Genomic DNA, 20933 nt, shown 5'->3' on the forward strand with positions numbered 1-20933 from the left:
TTCGAAACGTAGATATCAAAAATGTTTTTCGGCATAACTATGTTTATTTTGTTTGTTTTGTTTTGAATTTCGCGTAAAGCTACTCAAAGTTTATCTGTACTAGCCGTCCCTAATGTAAGACTAGAGAGAAGATAGCTAGTCTTCACCATCCACCATTAACTCTTGGGTTACTCTTTTACCAACGAATAGTGGGATTGACCATAACATTATAACTCCCCCACGGCTGAAAGGGCGAGCATATTTGGTATGACGGGGATTTGAACCCGCGACCCTCGCATTATGAATTGAGTGCCTTAATCACCTGGCCATGCCGGGCCGTGAAAGAGAGAACGGAAGATTTACAGAAGTATAGGAACGTTAGTGATATATTAAATAAATAATATGAAAGGCACAAGGATTTCATGAAATATATTAACAGTAAGCAGATTGTTATGATGGTGTAGTGGGTTTGAGGAATGATAAAGGAAGATTTGTCTAGGTTACTAAACTTTACATGATCTTCAATTTTTACTAATGAAGATTTCATTAATATTCTCAATCCTGAACAGTTGTTAAATAAAAACAAAATCAAACAAGAGAATGACATTAATTCTGAGTTTGTTAGGGGAAAAATTGTAAAGTTTAAAGAATGATATGGCTTATGGGCTAGATAATATTTCCCCATTGGTTATGAACGATTTAAAGGATTAACCACGTAAGCCACTTGCTACAATTCTTTGTAAGTTTTGCAGTAGGCAATAGGTGCCAAAATTTCAAGAATTTCACGAAGTAAAAAGTTCTGCTAGATAGTCAATATGGTTTTACAAGAGAAAAATCTTGGTTTGCTACACAATTGACATTATTTGAAGAGGCTATTGTTTATGTAGATGAGGAAAATGATTATGGATCTGATTTCTTAAAAGCAATTGACAAAAAAAAACACACTTAAATGGCTTGTTAAAATTATATTTGTAGGTGTGGATATAAGTTAACACTGTATGCAGAATTGGTTGCGTGGAGTTCAGCCAAACTAGATTAATGTGAGAAGTGAGATACCTCAGGGCTAAGTGTTAGGATAGTTGTTCATTTTGATTTGCTCATATTTGTGGATGATTTTAAGATCTTAGGGATTCTTTTCCGTAAGAAGGATGCAATTTCTTTACAAGAGGAAAGCCCTGAGCTGGTACAACGGTAAGTCTACAGAGTTACAACGCTAAAGTCAGGGGTTCGATTCACTTTGGTGAACTCAGCAGATAGCTCGATGTGACTTTGCTATAAGAAAACACACACATGCATATGCAAGAGGATATGAATTATTTAGTGAGTTAAGAAAATAAATAACAGATACATTTTACTTATAGAACATTTCAAGTAAGATATATAGGTTATATTAATTTAATTTGTAAGAATAATTTTGATAGGAATAACATTAACAACACGATGATGAAAACGATCTTGGTATTCTCGTTGATCAATTTCTTAAGCCATCTATCTAAAAAAACTCACTGTAAGTATAGAAACAATTGAATTTCATTGTATAGGTCATTTCTTAGGTTTCATTTGAAGTATTGTGTTCAGTCTTAGACTATTTATCTTAGGGAGAACATTGAACTGGCTCAGAGAAGGGCAACTAGAATGATACATGCGATGTAACAGTTGTCATACTAAAAGAAATTAAGATTTTGAAAATGTTTTGTCTTTTTAAAAAAGAAGAGTTTGAGTGAATTTTATTCAGGTGTTTAAGACTTTTAAGAGAATTTACAATATTGTTGCATTATATATTTTTTCTCAATAGTGAGGATGGTAGGACTAAGGGATGCAAATATAAATTTTGGCAGGATAAGAGTCATTATTAAGACAAGTTTATTTTTCTAACGGAGTGCTTGCCTTTTGAAATAGGTGTCATTCAGATAAAGTAAATTGAAGGGATTTAAGGAAAGCATAATAAATATTTGAATGATAAAGACTAATCTTGAGTTATTTTACTGGATAAGTTGGCTTAGAGGAGCCAAAATACTCCTTGGTGTTCTCAAATCTTATGTTATGAGATATAGTTACTTAATAATGCTAAAACTAAAAAGCAAGGATTTTTCAGCATGTTACCATGGGGGAAAAGGTTCAAACGATAACTTAGTTCTTAAAAGACACAAATCACCAAGTTTTTGTGTTAAAACAATAAATGAGGTGCCTGAATTTTTAAATATTTTATTTGTTTTGTTTACAAGAGAAGGTATTAATAATATTCATGTTTCTAAGCATTCTATGAAAATATTGGAATTAACATGAATCATATAGACTTTACACCCTTGGTTATAATACGTGTGTTTTTTTTTGTGTTTGTGTTTTTTTCTTACAGCAAAGCCACATCGGGCTATCTGCTGAGCCCACCGAGGGGAATCGAACCCCTGATTTTAGCGTTGTAAATCCGGAGACATACCGCTGTACTAGCGGGGGGCGGATTATAATACGAATATACGTTCTAAACTAATGAAGCATTATTGTAATGAATTATTTGTTTCATTGTACCCATTATATCCTTTAACAACACAACAACAAGAAGATTAGTACAGAGTTGCATTTCAATCACACAGTGTTTTCTCTATATCCATCACTTAAAATATACACTTCTCATAACAGAACTCCTGAGACAAGTTGGAACATAAAAACATAGTATTGTAAGCAAATTATTTGTAATATATATATAAAAGCCATTTTAACAGGAACAAATATTGTGGTGTGAACAGTTGTTTATGAATACAAATGATCTTTTCTTGACATAATGTAGTTGAAAGCAATTTCTTCTTCAAAAGAAAACATCATCTTAGTTTGTCAAGAAATAAATAAATTTGTATCTGATTCGCTGTATAACTGCACAGAAATTTACACATGTAGAAGTGATGTGACATTTTTTGAGTTTATTAGCATTTCATTTAGGTTAGTGTTTGGAAAAGGTGGATTCTGGAACAAGTTGTGCAATGCTTCCTAAGCTTAAGTATTATGACCTTTGTCCTGTTGATGAGATGCAGCAAGACGATTGCGAAACAGTCGTGAACACACTGCATCCCTAAGTCAAGACCTTTGCATCTATCAGGCCAAATTCAAAGATAGAAAGAGGATTGGTACAAAGGATTAGAAACATATGAAGACAATCCATGCCAATTGCATAGGAAGGTGTACCTGGCAACGGCCTCCACAGAAAGACAAAATGATCGATACTTTTACTGAGAGAAGTCACAAGGATCATATGCAACAACACCTGAAAGTGAGAGACATAATCAAACTTATGGAAGCAGTGTCCGTTGTAAAAAGATTTAAAGTGGTTACTTCACGCCAGCCATTGGATAGGAAAAAGCCTGCAAAGGAGCTGCAGCGGTAATCTAGCAAGATGACCATTGAGTCACTTTGCAATGAATGCTGCAGAATAAAGTCATACAACTTTTGAGAAGTGCTTCATTGTCTCCAGTAGTTATTGTCAGGCACAAGAAAAGTACAGTTAGGTTATGCCTGGATTTTGGCAGGTCAATGCGGTCACTCACGTTATTGTATCGTGTCTCTGAATACTGGCAAGTCAGGCTGGACAATTAAAGCAGGGCTAAGACTGCTTTTATCACAAAAATAGTTTATATGAGATCTGTGTCACGTCATTCAGTCTGTGAAATGCACCAGCTACTTTGAAGTGGCTGATAGAACTTACACTAATGGGACTGTATTAGGAGAGATACTTAATCTAAGTCAAAGGTATTTTGTTTTGTTTGAGTAAACTTTTGAATCTCTGTCTGAGAACCTAAATGTGATGTTTCATTGCACACAAAAGGCAGGCTTCTAACTGAGTTCAGAAAAATATACACACATGTGAACAGAAGTGAAGTTTCTTGGTCATATTGTGTGCAGAGTTCCAATGGATGCGGATAAGATAGCTGTGGTAATAAATTAGCATTGACAGTTTCTTTAGTTTTATATCATACTACCTACACTCTATAATCAGTTTCTCAATAGTAGCATCAATACTGAAAAGCACTTTGAACAAAACTAGAAATGTGATCAGGTATTATGACCCTTGAAGCTTATGTTGGTGAAACTAGCCTATTTATGCAAATATTGTGAACTTCGATTGGATACCATTGTCGGCAACATTTCAGTTAGAGCAGTATTGTCGTTGTTGCGAAATATATATTTTGGCGTCATGATTGCATGACAGGTATACATTATAAAATGAACAAAAATCTACTCATATTATGGTCTTCATGAAACACTATTACCATTACTTGTATGGTAGGAAGTTTACCATCTTTGGAAAACGGTGTTGTAAGAATATAACTTTGTTATAATTCATTGTCCACGTTCACAACACAGAAACATGGAAAAAATATCCTACCTCACAGTGAGACGTTGTCTGTTTGTGGAATATCCTGGCTATGAACACCATGTGTGAGAAGAAAACATGGATGTTTCAGGCATAAGGGAGATCATGAAGTAAACAACTCTATTGAAGTATGGGTGTTAAAGGCAATGCTTCAGAAGCTCCATGACGAACAACTGACGAATCCTGATCAAGATCGGAAATTCTTGTTATTCGATAAGATCTAGCCCAACGAACACTAGTGTGGGAGTGTAGCATAAATGCGTGTAACCTGTGGCACTTCTGTGCACAGTTACATACGCAATATGATGTCCTGTGCTGCTGGTACCAACATACTAATTTGATGCCCTGGTAATACTGCAACCAATGGTCTTCAGAGCTCTGTTGTAAAAATATCGTGGTCTTCGTACAGAAAAAGGATTGGAGGGTATAAAGGTGTAACTCACACTTATAATAACATTCGATTGTGGTTCTTCTAGCTCTGAGTAAATCGAGGTGTTTAGCATAACTCAAAATGGTGTATGTGTGTGGTACCATGCATGAAATCTATTGGGATTTGATTGGATTTCTCTGTACCTGAGAGTTTGACAAATTGGTGCACAGGGGCATAGAACACATTGTTAAGCTATATTCATGTGCCACAAAGAAGCCCTTGAGGCACTGATTTGACCAAAAGGATCTAAGCAGGTATCCATAACAGCCAATTGAAAAATGATAGGAACACTAGAGACTTTTCTAGTGGTATTAAGTAGAGTAGGGTGAATCGTCATACATTTTCTGAAGTTAGCTTATGTTTTGTGTATACTTAAGTTATTGTATTTTATAATGTATATTTTGTATTTTATTTCTAATATGGATGGTCTTGTGCATTGTACACCCATGATTGTGTTTGAAAGATAGAGGCACAATTGCTTTATATTGTTTTTCTGAGTGTTTGGAAGTATCTAATTGTGATTTGATTTTAGTGTCAGAGGGTATAATATGCAATTGTCTGTATTATAGGGTTCTTACTGGTAGGCCGTGCATATTAATATTTGATAAACACAAATATTTATGTTCCATTAACTGCAATACTTAGAGGGCGTTCATGAAAATAACGCGAGTTGTAGAAGGTAGTAGGTGTATTTGAATTACTGTTTTAACTTTAGGTAAAAGTTTTAGGTTGAATTGAAGCAATAAGTTTTAGTTGAGGAAGTTTCATTGAAGTTTCTCTTTGGACAAAGGAAGAGCGTTATAGAGTATTAATAAGTATTTGTTAACTTTTAATAACATCTTCAATCGTGTACATCTATCCCTGGCAATTAAATTCTAACGAAGTGTTACTGTTAGTACTAGTATAGCTTCCTACCATCAAAAACAGTTCTTATAACGTTATATAGAATTCTTCTCTACAACTTAAAAGTAAATCGCCTGACCTAGGTGTTTCTTATTGCCAACCGTCAAAGTTGAAAAAAGAGAAGTAAATGTTACAACATTGAAAATCATTTAATCAGAACCTGTTGAAGTGAAATTGAAAGTTACCGATACAAAAGATAAAGGTTATCAGAGCCATATCCAGGTTGATTTGGAAATTAAGTATAATTATATCATTAAGAAATAAGAAAAAAAAATGATTGACAAAAATGAGAAAAGCTATGGAACCACAAAATATTTTTTGATGTTTCATGTTTATGAATTAGAGTGAACATAATTAAAAAATTGTTAGAAAGAAAAACATTTGCAAGACTGGCAAGTTTTAGAAGTATGCTAAAGTGAGGTTTTTAATGTAATGTTTAAGTGTGTGGTAAAGTGTTGCAACTGGTAAAATGCTCTCCTTAGAATATTTGTTATTGAATAAAGCAAAATAGTGCAATCTGGTAATTTTCTTGGATTAAACACAAATGTGATGTTGAATCTGACTTAAATTCAGCTGGTCAGTTAATCTTGATGCATTATGGGAAGCTGCTAATTTATCGAAGTGTAAGATGTTTTTTGTTATCACTGTGTATGATCATGACAATAGGCCCAGATGATATATGAGTCTCACATTCAATGCACGAGTATTGTTAGCTCTGAATTTGTCTATGAATATAGATGATAAATCAGTTAATTTTACACTTGTATACCTTAAGTTACTGCCTTGTGACATATTATTACTGGTGGAAACAATTGGGGTAATTTGTTACTTGTGAAAAGTTAGTATTTATCAACTGTCAGTGAAGATGACAAACATTTTCTCTAAGAATGCACCATTTTTAATATCTGGTTTTGGTATTTCATGGTATATATATCTTATAAAAAATAGCTCATCACTTTATCAGAAAATGTCTGGAAGTCATTGATTATGTTATTCCTCTTTCAAATTCATTTATTTGTAGTTTTTCCTACTGCTGAAACAGCAATAAAAATATTGGCTCTATTATGTGTTAAAAGTATTTTCAAAAAGTTAATGTTTTTTCATTAAAATACTCACGAATTTCATAAAAAAAGTTATGCTAAAAGTAAAATTGGAATTTGCAAGCTCATTCTTAATTTACTATACTATAATTTTTTTAGATAATCTGATGAATTCTTTAAGGGGATTAAAAGAAAAAAACATATTTAATGTTTGATAATAATACCAACAAGTGAAACAGTGTGGATCATTTAATATTTAAAGGTAAATATATTTCATTTTCTATTTTACTATATCAGTAATATATTACATCATCCTGCATTATACCAATGCTATACTGGCTGTAATTAATACTTACCATAATTACATAAGGTTTTTGTGATGATGATTATTAGTGTCAATTATTTTTTTTCAAAAATAAAGTTTTGATATGGATACTGCTGATGGTCCATTAGTTGAAAATGTAATTTTGTTTTCTTAACAGTAAAAACTTTAATCATTTGTTTAAAACTGTAAAATTTTATGAGAAAAACATCACAGAATATCACCTAATAGGTTGCAATTTGTCATGAATGGATGGATAATGTTTATCTTAATTTTTCCAGTGTTATTTTCCCATATGCATGTATTGTGTTAGCTGTAGAACCTAAACATATTAACAAATCAGAATTGGATTTGTAAGTGTAGCTCTTTTGAGAGAATGGACTTTCAAGATTTTTATTTCGTAGTGCTTTGACAACAAATGGTAGATCCCTGACTCAATGAACATGTTTAAAGATTCTTGTCAATAAAATTATCATGGCACTGAGCCAGTACAATGAGCTGTACCTTATGTCATGGTTAGCTAGTTCTCTGTACTCTGCCATAATACATTCTGAGCTTTTTGTTTGATATTATATTCTTTTATAATGGATCTAGGCATTTGTTTGTTCATTCTGTCAGGTTTTTGTATATAGCTAAATTCTCTACAGTAGGCATCTATGACATGTTGGCATTAAATTTCAACAATAAACAGACAGTATACAATCCACTCATTTTAAAATAATATATATGTTCAAAACAAGTCAAATGTGTATACAAAAACTTGTTAAACCATTGATTATCACATTTGTATCCAGGTAGGTTCAGTTAAGAACACTCTTTGACAAGACATTATTTTTTCTCTCCTGTGTTAAATACATTTAGTGATAAATTCAAAGTAGATATTTTCTGTGATGACTAAACTGACAATCACACAGTCTGTCATCACTTTTACCTTCATTATCTTACTTTTCCCCTCACTCTGTCTGCATATATTTAGAACATGACAAAAACATCTAGAAATATCTAACCATTTAGTAACAACAATGTTAAAACAAAGAAAAATTTTGAAGCTGCTTGTTTCTTGCCAGCACCACATTTGTAGGCAGCTCCAGCTACTCTGTGTTGAGATTATTGCTGTTGCTTATGTGACAGACTTGCACACATTTACAATATGCCCATTTTATAATGAGCATGGCATCTTTTTTTTTTTTACTCAATTTTTTTCTTGTCATCTTGCTTCTGTTTGGCTACCACTGGTTTTGACTTTAATTGGTTTAATTGGATTTATCAATTATTCTCTCTCCATGAGCTTTCTGTTCTGTCTGATTGATCATCTTGTCCATATCTTTTGTTGCTTTCTTCAGAAAGAGTGACTTGTTAGTTGAGCATGTGATTATAAAATGTTCATGTATTAGATCTACCAGCTCTTCAAACTATTTCACACTTGGCAATATCAGTCCAACTTGTGAAATATTGCTGTAGGCATGTCATAAACCAAAATACAATTTCTTCAGTATTAGGCTTGACTTCACTGAATTTCTGGCAAAAGTGATTCATGATAAGTTCATAAAGTTTCAGCAGTGACACTTTTAACTTGTTATAGTCAATAGTGGCCAAGCAAGGCAAAGTGGTTAAGGCACTTGACTCGTAAACAAGGGTTGCGGGTTTGAATCACCATCATACCAAACATGCTCGCCCTTTCAGTTGTGGGGTGGTTATTATGTGATGGTCAATCCCATTATTCATTGGTAAAAAATAGCCCAAGAGTGGGCTGTGGGTGGTGGTGATTAGCTGTCTTCACTCTAGTCTTATACTGCAAAATTAGGGATGGCTAGCATAGATAGCCCTAGTGTACCTTTGCATGAAATTTAAAACAAACAAACCAAACCAAACCAATAGTCAATAGAATCTTCTAATGCCATGCCTGCATACACTTGTAGGCCTTTTCCTGTGAGAAGTTGGCTGAGGCAGACTGCCTGTTTGTCTTTTTTCCAGTTCTGACTTTGGACGAATCTTTATCTCTCCAGTGAAGCAGTCGTGTTTTTCTGTTCATCAAATTTTGGAAGATTGGGTCAGGTGGCCCTTATTCCATTGTTATTCTTGGGTCCTTTCTCATTTTGTTGGGCAAACTTTGCAATCTTAATTTGTGCTTTTATTCTTTGTATTTCCAGTTTCTCCTCTCTATCCATTTTTCTTTTTCCATTTGTCTTCCTATTTCTATTTTTTTCCTTTCTCCTTTCAATCTTTCTGTTTTCTGTTTATTCACCTCTCTTTTGTTGATTCTCTTCTCTTGGTGGTTGTGATCTCTGGTAGATCATTATTTCTTTTTAGTCCAAGTCACTCATTTCACTTGGTCTATTTATCAAAATCAGTCACCGTGGTAATATATTTTCATTTTGTGTGTTTTTTTTACTATTATTAAATAGGCAACAGATTTTCTTAATCTATTTGTTGATACATATATATTTATGTTATACATACATAAGCTTTAATTTACTTATTTACTAGTGACAATAAGAAGAAATAAGTTGATTGGATATTTGTTACAAATTTCATGTATTATGTATATATAGATTTTTTATTCATGTTTTTTTTTATGTATACAATTGGAAAGTTACACAAAATATTTTTTTTATCATGGAATCTATTTGTGTTTAAAAATTTTTTCTGATATTTAAAAGTTTAGGTCTGAAAGTAAAGTTGAAATAAACAGTAGAAGTAAAACTTAGGTTTTTTGCTACATGTAAATTCAAATTTTATAAAATCCTTAAAGGAGTAATATTTGCAAAACCATTGTTTTTTGTGTCTTTACAGAATACTTCCATATGAGGTTTGAAAATGTTTGAATATGGAAGTGACATTGCAGTTCTTCATGGTGCTTTGATTTCAACTATGAAGAATTATCTAAGCATATCTGGTGTAGATCAGGTAAATAAAGATTAAAGTAGATTCCAACTTGAAAGCTTATATCATTTTTATTTTCTTAATAACTTTTGATGAATTTAGTGTTTAATGACTATTTGTAATTGTTGTGGTGCAAGATAGATGAAGTGAAATACATTGGGGGCTTTTAAGTGTAACAAATGTTATGAAATCAAATTTCACTACAAATGTTGCTTATTACATTTTGACTGAAAACCCCAAAAAAATGTATATGAGGTTAATGACAATCATTATAGCAGTTTGTCAATCATGTACACAGTGCATAGAGAAGATAAAGATGTCAGATCTATATGCCATCTCTTTTCCATGTTGTTTCCCAGCCTCTATAAGGGTTCATGCCAGGTTTAGTGACAATCAGTCTGACAGCTCACTGGTTGTTCACCATTAATTTAGCTTGGGCAGTTGCACAAAACATTGTAATAATATTTTTTATTGAATTATAAAAAAAACATCTTTATTGTAAACAACAGAAAATTACAAATTCAAACATTTAAGATACTAGAAAACAACTTATTTACACTGTTCTTTTGTTTTTTGTTGACAATATATCTTAATGGCAATTTATTTTAGATCCACTGCTTCTGAAGAATACTAGAATTAAGAAAACAAAGTAGAAATTTCAGACAAGTTAACTTGTGAACTGATCAAGTTTCAGTAATTTCAACACGTACCAAAATAGAGTAGAAATTGATTTTGTGAGGAGAAGAGATTACTGTGACTATGAGAGGGCAGTGTGAAGAATAATAATTAAGAAAATGATTTGATGTAAAAGTTGTTGAAATGTATGTGGAACCAGTGATATAAAAATACATGCATCATCTTCTTGACAATAGTTTAAATGCATACAGAATTTTTTTACTACAGATCAAAGGATACTCCAAGTTTTTGCATCAGGGTTGGCCATTCAGTCCACATCTCCATCATTATTGTCCTCACAACCAGTAGTGTTTCCATCTCCAACAGATCTTAAGAAAGTGGACTTTCATTTCAGGACTATCAGAGAGTTGTTGGTCAAGGGGGTAGGAGAGAGAGCTGATACATTTCTTCTGAGGTTTTATTACAGTCTATTTATTGTGTCCGAGAAGATGGGAGATTGGCATCCAATCATCCATATTTTTCATCTTAACCAGTTCTTAACTACTCTCAGGTTCATGATGGAGTAATTTCTCACTGTAGGTTTATATATTTCATCAGACCTATGGATGACTAAGTTCAGTGTTGTTGATGCCTATCTCTGTGTTACCATAGGGCATCATCCTGCTGCTCTCTACATTTCATGCACAAAGGTCAGGTTTTATGGTTTGTGATTCTGCCCTTTGGACTATCATCTACACCATATGTGTTCTACAAAACTGTATGAGCTTTCTCTTGTCACCATCGTTCTTTGAGCCTGTGCATGCACATACCACTTTATAAACAATTTGTTAGTGTTGGCACTGTCTTGTCAGTTAGCAGAACATCACACCCAGATATGTTTTTCAGGTGTCACCAAGATAGACTTTCTTACAAGGTCCAAGAAATCTATTTTCTTGTTGACTCGTTACACTGTTCATCTTGATGTCTTTGTTAATATGTATTTTAGTTAAGCTCATTCAACTTCTATCTGGATCCATGCTATGGAACAAATAGTTGAACTCTTACTCATTTCTCCTACCATTTCGTCGATGGTTCTCTCTATTTGGGGATGTGAGCATTCTTTGTATCTGCAACTACTTTGGGAAGAACACACATGCAATCCTTTGAGTGAATGCTGTATGACCATTGGTTCATAAACAGAGATTTGCTGGATTACTCAGTCTCCTTACTCAGAATCAACATCTTAAATCTTGAGTGGTGGTTATATCAGAACAGTGCCACAATAGGTGTTCCTCTACCACCTCCACATCCTGAGATTCATCTCTTCGCAGATTATTTGTCTCGACCCAACCAAATTCTTATGATTTAAATGGATGCTACATCATGATGTTTTTCTGGTAGATTTTTCATGTTGAGACAGTAGCGAACAATGCTTTTGTATCTCATTGCAACTCTTAACTACGGGTGTTTTGGTTTCCAGTATCTCATCCTCAAGCACTGACAATAGATGTATTCAGCTAGGAAAGGACAGAATTGCACCCCTATGTCTTCTCACTAATTCATCTGTTACCCAGAGTTTTAGCTATGGTTTGATCTACCCATTGTTGAGTGCTTTTGGTAGTCCTGGACTGGCCAGCTCAAATATTTTTCCTCTTTTTCAATGTCTTAAAGATACTATTCTGCTACTTCCATTTTGGCCATCTCTGTTGAGGCACACCTCAGTGTGGATTCCTGTACATGGTAAGGGGACCTCCCAGGGGAAGATTCTGTTCTTTCAGTTTACCTCCTCTATGGTCAAAACTACATGTTTGCCATATGTAGTGACCCATGAACAGAAGGAGAGGATCCTGGTGGTTGAGAGGTTCAATCCCTACACACTACTTTGGCCTTGAATTCCTGTGGATGGGCAGCCTTGGAGTGGCCCCCAAGGATCAGTTGGTTGGTCCACTTGGGCTAGGGTCAACCAAGTACCAGTGTTGGATGTTCTCATCAGGTGTTATGGACATTTTATCTGTTGCTGGTGTTTGGGAATAGTGCTCACAAAACCCTGGCATTGTTGAAATGTCCTTGTTTGGCATTGTAGTGCATCCTTTCGTAGGGCTCCATGGTGGGTTGGGTCAGTAGGAACTGAAATGTTCTTTTTTTATTATGGATACTCCAATTAAACATCTGAATAAAATAGTGAAAAAACAGTCCGTAGAAAAACAACCATGTCTTGAAGATTCTGACCAGCAATCTTTAACATATGTAACACCTGTACCTCATTTTCTTATACTACATTCTCTTTCAGACAAACCTTTAGGGCAGATGTCTCTTTTTTTCATTCAGAAGGGACTAGAGGGACTTGCTGGCTCTCCAAAACAGTAAGGAAGCTTTGCTCTGATAACATATTGGTGGAAACATCCACATCTCAACACAGTGAACTCCTCTTGCATTCAAAGGCAATTGGGGATATACCTATTGAGGTTATGCCTCATGTTACTTTGAATTTGTCATGAGGAGTTATTTTTGAGAGGGGTTTGAAAAACATCTCTAACTTGGAGATCCTCGCTGGTTTGTCCACCCAAGGAGTTTCTACAGTGAATCGTATCCATTCGCAAAGATGGAATTATGATGCCAATCAGTGTCCTCAATCTAACATTTACATCACCACATCCATATGCCACCATCAAGGCAGATTATCTTAATTGCAAGGTATGGTCATACATTCCAAACTCTCAGATGTTTCCAGTGTCAGCAGTTTGGTCACTCGAAGACGTCATGTCATGGTTCCTTGATTTGGACCACGATGCCTGTGAGTGTGAAATGGACCCTCATTGCATCAATTGCAAGGGCTCTCACCCATCCTACTTTTGTTCTTGCCCTAAACAGTTGGAACAAAAAGAGGTGCAGCATTTGAAGATGATTCAAAACATTATTTACACTGAGGATTGAAAATTGCTATCCACCACTTCATCTCACTTTGTTCCACTACTACAGTTGGAGTGCAGATGAATCTCTGTGCCTCCAAAAGAATCATTCTCAAACCAAATGAAATGTCTTTTGACCTCTATGGTTAAAAAACTGGATGAATCCATTTCATCACTCATATCTGTCCCTAACATACATTCCAGCAAACCCCAAGATGCACTTCCTTTGGTTTCGGGTCCGGGCATTTCCTCGGGTACATCTTCTCCCACCCTATGATACAAAACTATCATTCATTCACATTCTCAGTTGTTGGAATACTTTTCCAACATTAAAGACCTGTCCAGTTGACCCAGGGCAGGATCCATGGAGGTCTATAGACCTACCTTGAATAAAGACAATAAAGAAAAAAGACATGGTTGTAAACAGAAGGGCTGTCCACCCAATTCATCTGCATGTAAATAAAAATGGCCACGTTGATACAATGGAACTGTCGAGGTTTACATTCTAATCTGGATGACATCAAAGCATTGATTGCTTCCTACCACCTCTGTGTGTTTCCTTACAGGAAATGTTTGTGAAACCTGCTGAAACAGTCACCTTTCATTAGTTTTCTTTGTACAGAAATGACAGGCTGTGTGATGGATGAGTGCACTGTTAGTTGATCAGCATGTGCCCACTCTGTCTTTGCCATTCAATACACCCTTGGAGGCCATCAGTGTTTCCTTGGGTCGTCCATCACTTTTTGTTCTACTTACCTGTTACATGGAGAGACCTCTTGGGGGACTTGAATGGACATCATCCCCTCTGGGGAAGTGTTTATTGATGAGAGGGGTCATTCCGTAGAGCACATGCTCTTTGATCACAACCTTTCTCTTTCCAATACTGGTTCTTCCACTTATTTTCATGCACCTAGTCAGTCCTTTACTGCTATTGATCTCTCAGTTTGCTCCCCTTCATTATCCTCCCACTTTTTTATGGAGGGTTGACAATAACCCACGAAACAGTGATCATTTTCCTATAATTTTGAGAGAGACTGGCCGTGGTTGATGCCACCTGACTCGTGTGTCCTGGTGGAAGCTGGATCAAGCAAACTGACCCTTTTTTAGTGCTATCACAGAACTTGATTCTGCCATTGTCTGTAAGCCATCAATAGATGACTGTGTAGCAGCAGTAACTGACTGCATTATACAGGCATCTCTCAGTGTATTCCTAAAACCTCTACATGTTTTCCACGATATCCTCATCCATGGTGGAATTTTGCCTGCCACATGGCACGGAAGGCTCAAAAATGGGATTGGGATACTTTTTGTAGGTATCCCACACTCTTGCACTTCATTGCTTTCCAGCAATCTTTTGCACATGCTCTGTGGATAATACGTCAAAGCCAGGAGGACTCTTGGATTAAGTTCATAACCAGCATATCTTCTACCACCAGTTCTAAAGTCATATGGGACTAGGTTTGAAAGGTCAGTGGGCAATACAATTCTGTCCCCCCTCTTGATCTTGCCCTCTGATGGCCAGGAAGTAGCTAATACCTGCAGCATCGCTGATATTCTAGGTGAAAGCTTTTGCCAGGCATCTAGCACTTCTGCTTCTTTCTCCACCTCTCAGCCATCAAGACTCAGGCAGAGCAATCACCTCTTTCCTTTCCATTTGATTGTCTCTATGCCTATAATCATCCATTTAAATTGGTGGAAATCAAACTGGCCCTTTATTGGTTTAGCAGAACATTGGTTGGACCTGATGTTGTACACTATGAAATGCTGCACCATCTAACTCATGCATCTCATGCTATTCTTCTGATTGTTTTTAACCAGATTTAGCAGGAGTATGTATTTTCTGATGCCTAGCACCAGGCTATCGTCCTACCTTTCTCTAAGCCTGGGAAGGGTCCCAAGATTCCTTCAAACTCTACCATCCAATTGTTTTGAGGAGCTGTCTCTGTAAGACCATAGAGAGGATGGTTAAGGTTCTTTTTGTTTTGTTCCTAGAATCAAACAACTTCCTCTTGCCTACCAAATACTCCACCATGGACCACCTCATTCAACTTGAAATATCAATCAGAGAAGCCTTTCTCACACAACAACATTTTGTATCAATATTCTTTGATATTGAGAAGGCTTATGATACAACATGGAGGTATGGCATTTTGCAAGACATCCATATATACGAGTTACATAGCCATTTGCCCATTTTTATTAAACATTTTTTAATGGACAGGAGATTCCAAGTTTGTGTGGGTTTGACACTTTCACGTTCTATCCTACAGGAACTTGGAGTCCCTGAGGGCTGTGTTTTGAATGTAACACTTTTCAGTATAAAGATTAATGCCATCACTGAACAACTCCTTACTGTTGCAAATGGGCTCTATGTTGACGACTTTCACATCTCATGTCAGTTGTCAAACATGAGGTATATTGAGAAGCAGCTACAGACTGCCCTCAATCACAGCAAACAGCTTTAACTTCTCTCTTTCTAAAACCATTTGCATGCACAATAGGGAATTCACCTTGCCTGTGGTCCCTGAGACAAAGTTTTTGGGGCTTATCTTTGACTGTCAGGTGATCCTTTATACCACACATCAAGCAGCTATGGGTAAAATGTACAAGAGAACTGAACATCCTTTGTTTGCTGTCTAACTAGTTCTAACTAGACTGCGCTTTGGTCACAGTTTTTTAACTTATTTTTTTTTATCTGGGCCTGATGCACCACTGTGTTGTGTATGTAACACTCAGGTCACAATAAGCCACATTTTACTGTCTTGCCATCATTATGACTCTCATTAGTGGCACCAATTTAAATGTGTTCTGTCCTAAGGTTTATCCATGATGTTAGACAGTGTTATTGGTTATGGTGACACTGTCCACCTTGGAAATGTTTTGAGATTTTTAAAAGCCATTCATCTTTTTAATGCTATTAAAGTTTTTTAATTTATGCATTAGACATTTTTTTAATGTGATTCCCTTTTAAGAATCAAAGTCTATCTAGTTTGATTTGAAATTTAAAATTGGCTATAACATCAAATAACTTGAAACTAGAACTGGAAAGTTTGGACTAGCCATTTGTCATCCTGATGAGTTATAATTAAAACTTTTATTACTTTCTGAAAATGGTCATAACATCAAAATCCTCAAACCAGGACTGGAAAGGCCAACTTCAGGTGATTTATGGTGGTTTTTCTACTTACCTTTTAGTCTTCCTGGCGAGTTATGATAATTAAAATTATACTACAGAAAGTCCTTTACAACTTGTATTACTGTAGTTTTTTCTCACTGCTATAGACTGGATGTAAACATTGGTTTTAATGTTATTTAGGTTTATTTTTTAAACTTTGTTTTGTTTTACATTAATTTTCTTTCAAGAATTTTACTAAATTTACTTTGACTTTTTATTAGATGTTTGGCACAGATAGCCAAGCTGCTTTGTGCCATAAAACACCAAACCAATCAACCAAGTATCTGATAATAGGCAGTTCTATCTATCACTTTCTGCCTTTTCTTTTACCTTAGAGTTTGTTCTTCATATGTCCTTAACACTTTTTTTCCATTCTAATTCAGGGATCCCCTGGTCTTAATCTCTTGCCCAACTGGGAGCTAAAGGTCATTCTTCACACACTCACACAGAACCCATTTGAAGCTCTTCTTCTCTTTCTTGCCTGTGATTTAAGTCATTCTGACATTATTCCATAAATTCCATCTGTGCTAACCTTCTTCTTTACACCAACTTCAAAGACTCAGTGTCATGGAAAGCAGATGCACCTTTCTCCTATATTCCTTACTTCTGTATCCCATGTTTAATCATTCTAACTCAGACATACTCCTTGTCCTATAGTCGCCATTCATCATTATCTCTCTTGCACCTCCTCCTTTCAGAGCACCTGCTACTATCTTTACATTCTGTGGAACCACAGAACCACTCTTCCACTACAACTCTCTCTCCCTCCTCCCTTACAGTTCATCAGTTAGTATTCCTTTTTGGGGGTGGATAATCTTCAACTCCTGCCTCCTCTCACCAGAACTGACACCTTGTACATATTATTGCAGTTTGCTTTTACCATTTGCTAATGCAGATTCTGCAGGCAAGCATGGAGACTAACCCAGCTAACCTTGTTAACTACTATCTTTACCACCTGGCTGTCTTGTCTTCAGAGAGGCTTAGACTTTCACCCATAGCTGTTTTTCAGTTCACTTTTTTACTTTAAACAAGTGAGTATACTTATTTTTCTTACATCTATTGTTGCTTCTCATGATATGCTTACCCAAAACTGCTTAGGATCATAATAACAAAAACTCGCACCAACTGCTTTAGCTGTCAGAATGACAACTCTGGGATGGGGCACTCTGCAAGACTACTTGAGATTTCTGTGTGGTTTTTTATTATATATGTCTGTTATTACATTTCGTACTTAATACAGACTTTACTTATTCCATGGACTGTCGTGGCAAAAACCAGCACTATAATTTTGTGTAATTTCCTACTTCTCTGTCTTGTGCTTTCCTACTTTTAAAAGTAGGGTTTTGAGGCCACTCTTTTCACAGTCTCTAGTACAAGACCTTTCTGAACTGGTAGAGATTTGGGCACATTTTTTGGGTCTCCCTTATGTAAATTTTTCTCTTACTTGAATGGATCACAGAGATATTTGTCACTTACACTCCCAACTGTTGAAGGTTTTGGACCATGAAGAATCCACTGATTGGGTCTTAATTGCTGGGTTTAGAACAAAGAATTCCTAAATAATGAAAAAAAGGACTGGGATAATTAATACTGGAGTTACCCCACATGTATAACCGTGATATATCACAATCTTCTAGTGGATTGATGCTATATATCACTATATTGATCCTTTATGTTCAACTTTATCTTCTCAATCCTCCTCTTGCAGCCAAAATCTGTTTAGTAGAGTCAAGGTTTGAACTCTATTCCTGGTTTATATTATGCTGCAAAAACAATGCTCCTGCTGCTGGTGTGTCTTGTAAAGTTTGATGATCAAGTGAAAATACCTTTAACATTGTGACTTCTTCCTGCTGCTGGCACATGTATCATTCATGTACCCTACTCTAACCTACAGATAAGGAGCCCATAGTGACTAGTTGTTGAGTAGAGGGCATATAAGTATTAATGCTGACATGATTCCATGTGGTGCCCTTTTTCAGAACTTGGCATGGGGCCCATGGTGACTGAGGAGTTGAGAATTGATACTTATAAATGTTTTTTATCCTACAGTTGATTTTGACCTATAATGTTTAACAGTAGAGAAGGTAAGCACACAAGATATGGTCTAAACAAATCTCAACATCACTCTGGATATTAGTTGCCTGATAGCTAGTGTACAAGTAATCAGATGGGCATGCTCTTATTCTGTCCCTTCTCTTTTTATGCATATGTATACCCTTAATGAAATGAGATTAGGTAGTCCATTGGGTGTCACACCCAATGGTAGGGGCCCCAGGGCTTTAGTAGCTTTACAGGTAATCTTTGCATGAGTTTGTCCACTCTCTCATTGTGAGATTCTAGCTATATGCAAAGGTGGGTATTTGTTTCAAAAGTTAAATTTGCCTTAACTAAAAATGTACTTTCAGTATATATCTTCATACATTTCCAACCCATTCTCTACACTTTTATGGTGCACATTTCTTTGTGTCATCAAAGGATGAGGATTCATGAGTACAAACATAGGTATTTTGTGCATGTGTGGCACATCTATGGGTGGAGGGTCTCTACTACGTGATTGTCATCATGCAGTGGTGGAAATTCAGATGGCTTCACTTGAGATGTGGTGGGAGTTTTCACAAGGCTGGTGGTTTGCAAGTCTTTTTCACAGATCATGTGAATTCTAGAAGAAAATAAGCTAATCTGTGTGTTGATGTGAGTATTTTTGAGAAGTAAATTTTTAAGAAAAATATTAACATTACACTATAGCTGGTTGTGAGCATCTTTAATACCAATAAAGATGTAAGAATGGAAATCTGTTATCATCAACTACACTTGTTTATGTCAAAAAATTCTGACCTCCACCTGTTTTGTTTTGTTGTTGTGTATGTCTAATAATGCATGCTTCTATAATTTTAGTGCTATAATAATATATATGGTGTTATAAACTATAGACCCATCTCTATTTCTGGTACCCCTGCATCTTCTCCTTGAACAAAAATCCAATGTTTCAAGCAAAACTGGATGAACTGAGCCAGGTCTAGTTGCCTGAAGTTAGTGTTTCCAATTGAGATACACCGAAAATTTTATTATTACTACTACTAGCTTTTTTATAAGATTTATGTACTAGTATCTTCTAAAAAACCATAATTTCAAATTATAAATGATTACATTAAAATTTTTTGTAAATTATTTCCCTTCTAGCAAGATAAAGTTATTATAAAATAATTTAGACTTTTACTAATTAAAAATTACTGTCTCACAAAGTTCTTTACAATGGTGAAAAAATGTGTGTGTATTTTCATGCAAGATTTATTAAATATCTCAATGTTGCTTACTCATGTTGTTAAGTTTGAGATATTATAGTTCTGTTTGTGTAAGAAGGAAACTTGGGTTACATCATAGTAGTTAAAGAAAAAGCAAAATATTAATTCTGTTATTTCAAAGTTTGATTAATATTATTGACTGTGTTGTGAGTTGTTTAACAAATCTCTTGAAACTATTAATATCTTGTAAATTTGAATATTACTTATCAGATTGAATTTTTTTGTGTTATTACAACAGCATTATTATATAATTGTTTTCCTTGGAATGTTAAAAATGAAATCACTTTTCAAAGTTAAGGAAGGAATATGCTTCCTCTTCAGCAAAGATGATAAAAGAAGAAATTTTTAAAGAGCTCTCACATCCAAAAGACTACAAAGTTCAAAGCAGAATGCATACATCTTTGTTTCATTCTGTGCTATGGTAAGTTCTTAATATCTATATATGGTAGGATACAGAATATATAACTCTGATAACATTAAAGTTTGTGAATTTTAAGATGTTCTAAGGTTTACTGCATTTACCATGAGATTGGTAAAAAACACAGACAAGAATACGCAAATTTGTTAAGTGGCAATAAATATATAAATTAATATTTTGTTTTCTACTGTAACATGGTAATACACTCATCCACATTTAAGATTCTGCTCTTTAGTGTTGATAATTTTATTTTGTGAAAATTCTTTGACTTTAAGTCTTTGCATATTCCTTTTCTTTTTGCTGAATTCAACATGGTGAGCATAATGTTATAAAAGCATTTAAAATATTTTCATATGTACTAGTCCTATTAGTAATTGTCATTATTTCTTTAAAGGAAAAAGAACACTTTATCTTCTAAAAATCAAATCTAAAAATAAATATTAAATCAAATTCTTAACTGACAAGTCTGTTTTATTATTGATATTCAATAATTTCTGATTTATATATAAACAGAAGATTTTGCTCAACCAATCTTTCCAGAAATTCTGGTAATTTAACTATAGGCACGTAAAGAAAATCTGCATGTCATTTACT

General features: G+C 34.9%; 1 protein-coding gene across 19 annotated transcripts in view; it reads left to right on the plus strand.

Moving 5' to 3' along the window:
* Positions 1–5410: 5410 nt before the first annotated feature.
* The window catches only part of LOC143256306 (uncharacterized), a 96109-nt gene continuing 80586 nt past the window's right edge, over positions 5411–20933 (plus strand). For 2 of the 19 annotated variants that reach the window (XM_076513389.1, XM_076513457.1), the window contains exons 1-4: positions 5458–5798; positions 6875–6977; positions 9831–9944; positions 20215–20342. In XM_076513389.1, coding sequence (XP_076369504.1) covers positions 9855–9944; positions 20215–20342 — 218 coding nt within the window. In that variant the 5' untranslated portion in view covers positions 5458–5798; positions 6875–6977; positions 9831–9854. Of the gene's footprint in view, positions 5799–5854; positions 5898–6874; positions 6978–9830; positions 9945–20214; positions 20343–20933 lie in introns of those variants that run through there. The other 17 variants (XR_013031304.1, XM_076513383.1, XM_076513413.1 and 14 more) reach the window with 15 other exon arrangements.

Source organism: Tachypleus tridentatus, chromosome 1, assembly GCF_004210375.1.
Source record: "Tachypleus tridentatus isolate NWPU-2018 chromosome 1, ASM421037v1, whole genome shotgun sequence".
Lineage (NCBI taxonomy): Eukaryota > Metazoa > Arthropoda > Merostomata > Xiphosura > Limulidae > Tachypleus > Tachypleus tridentatus.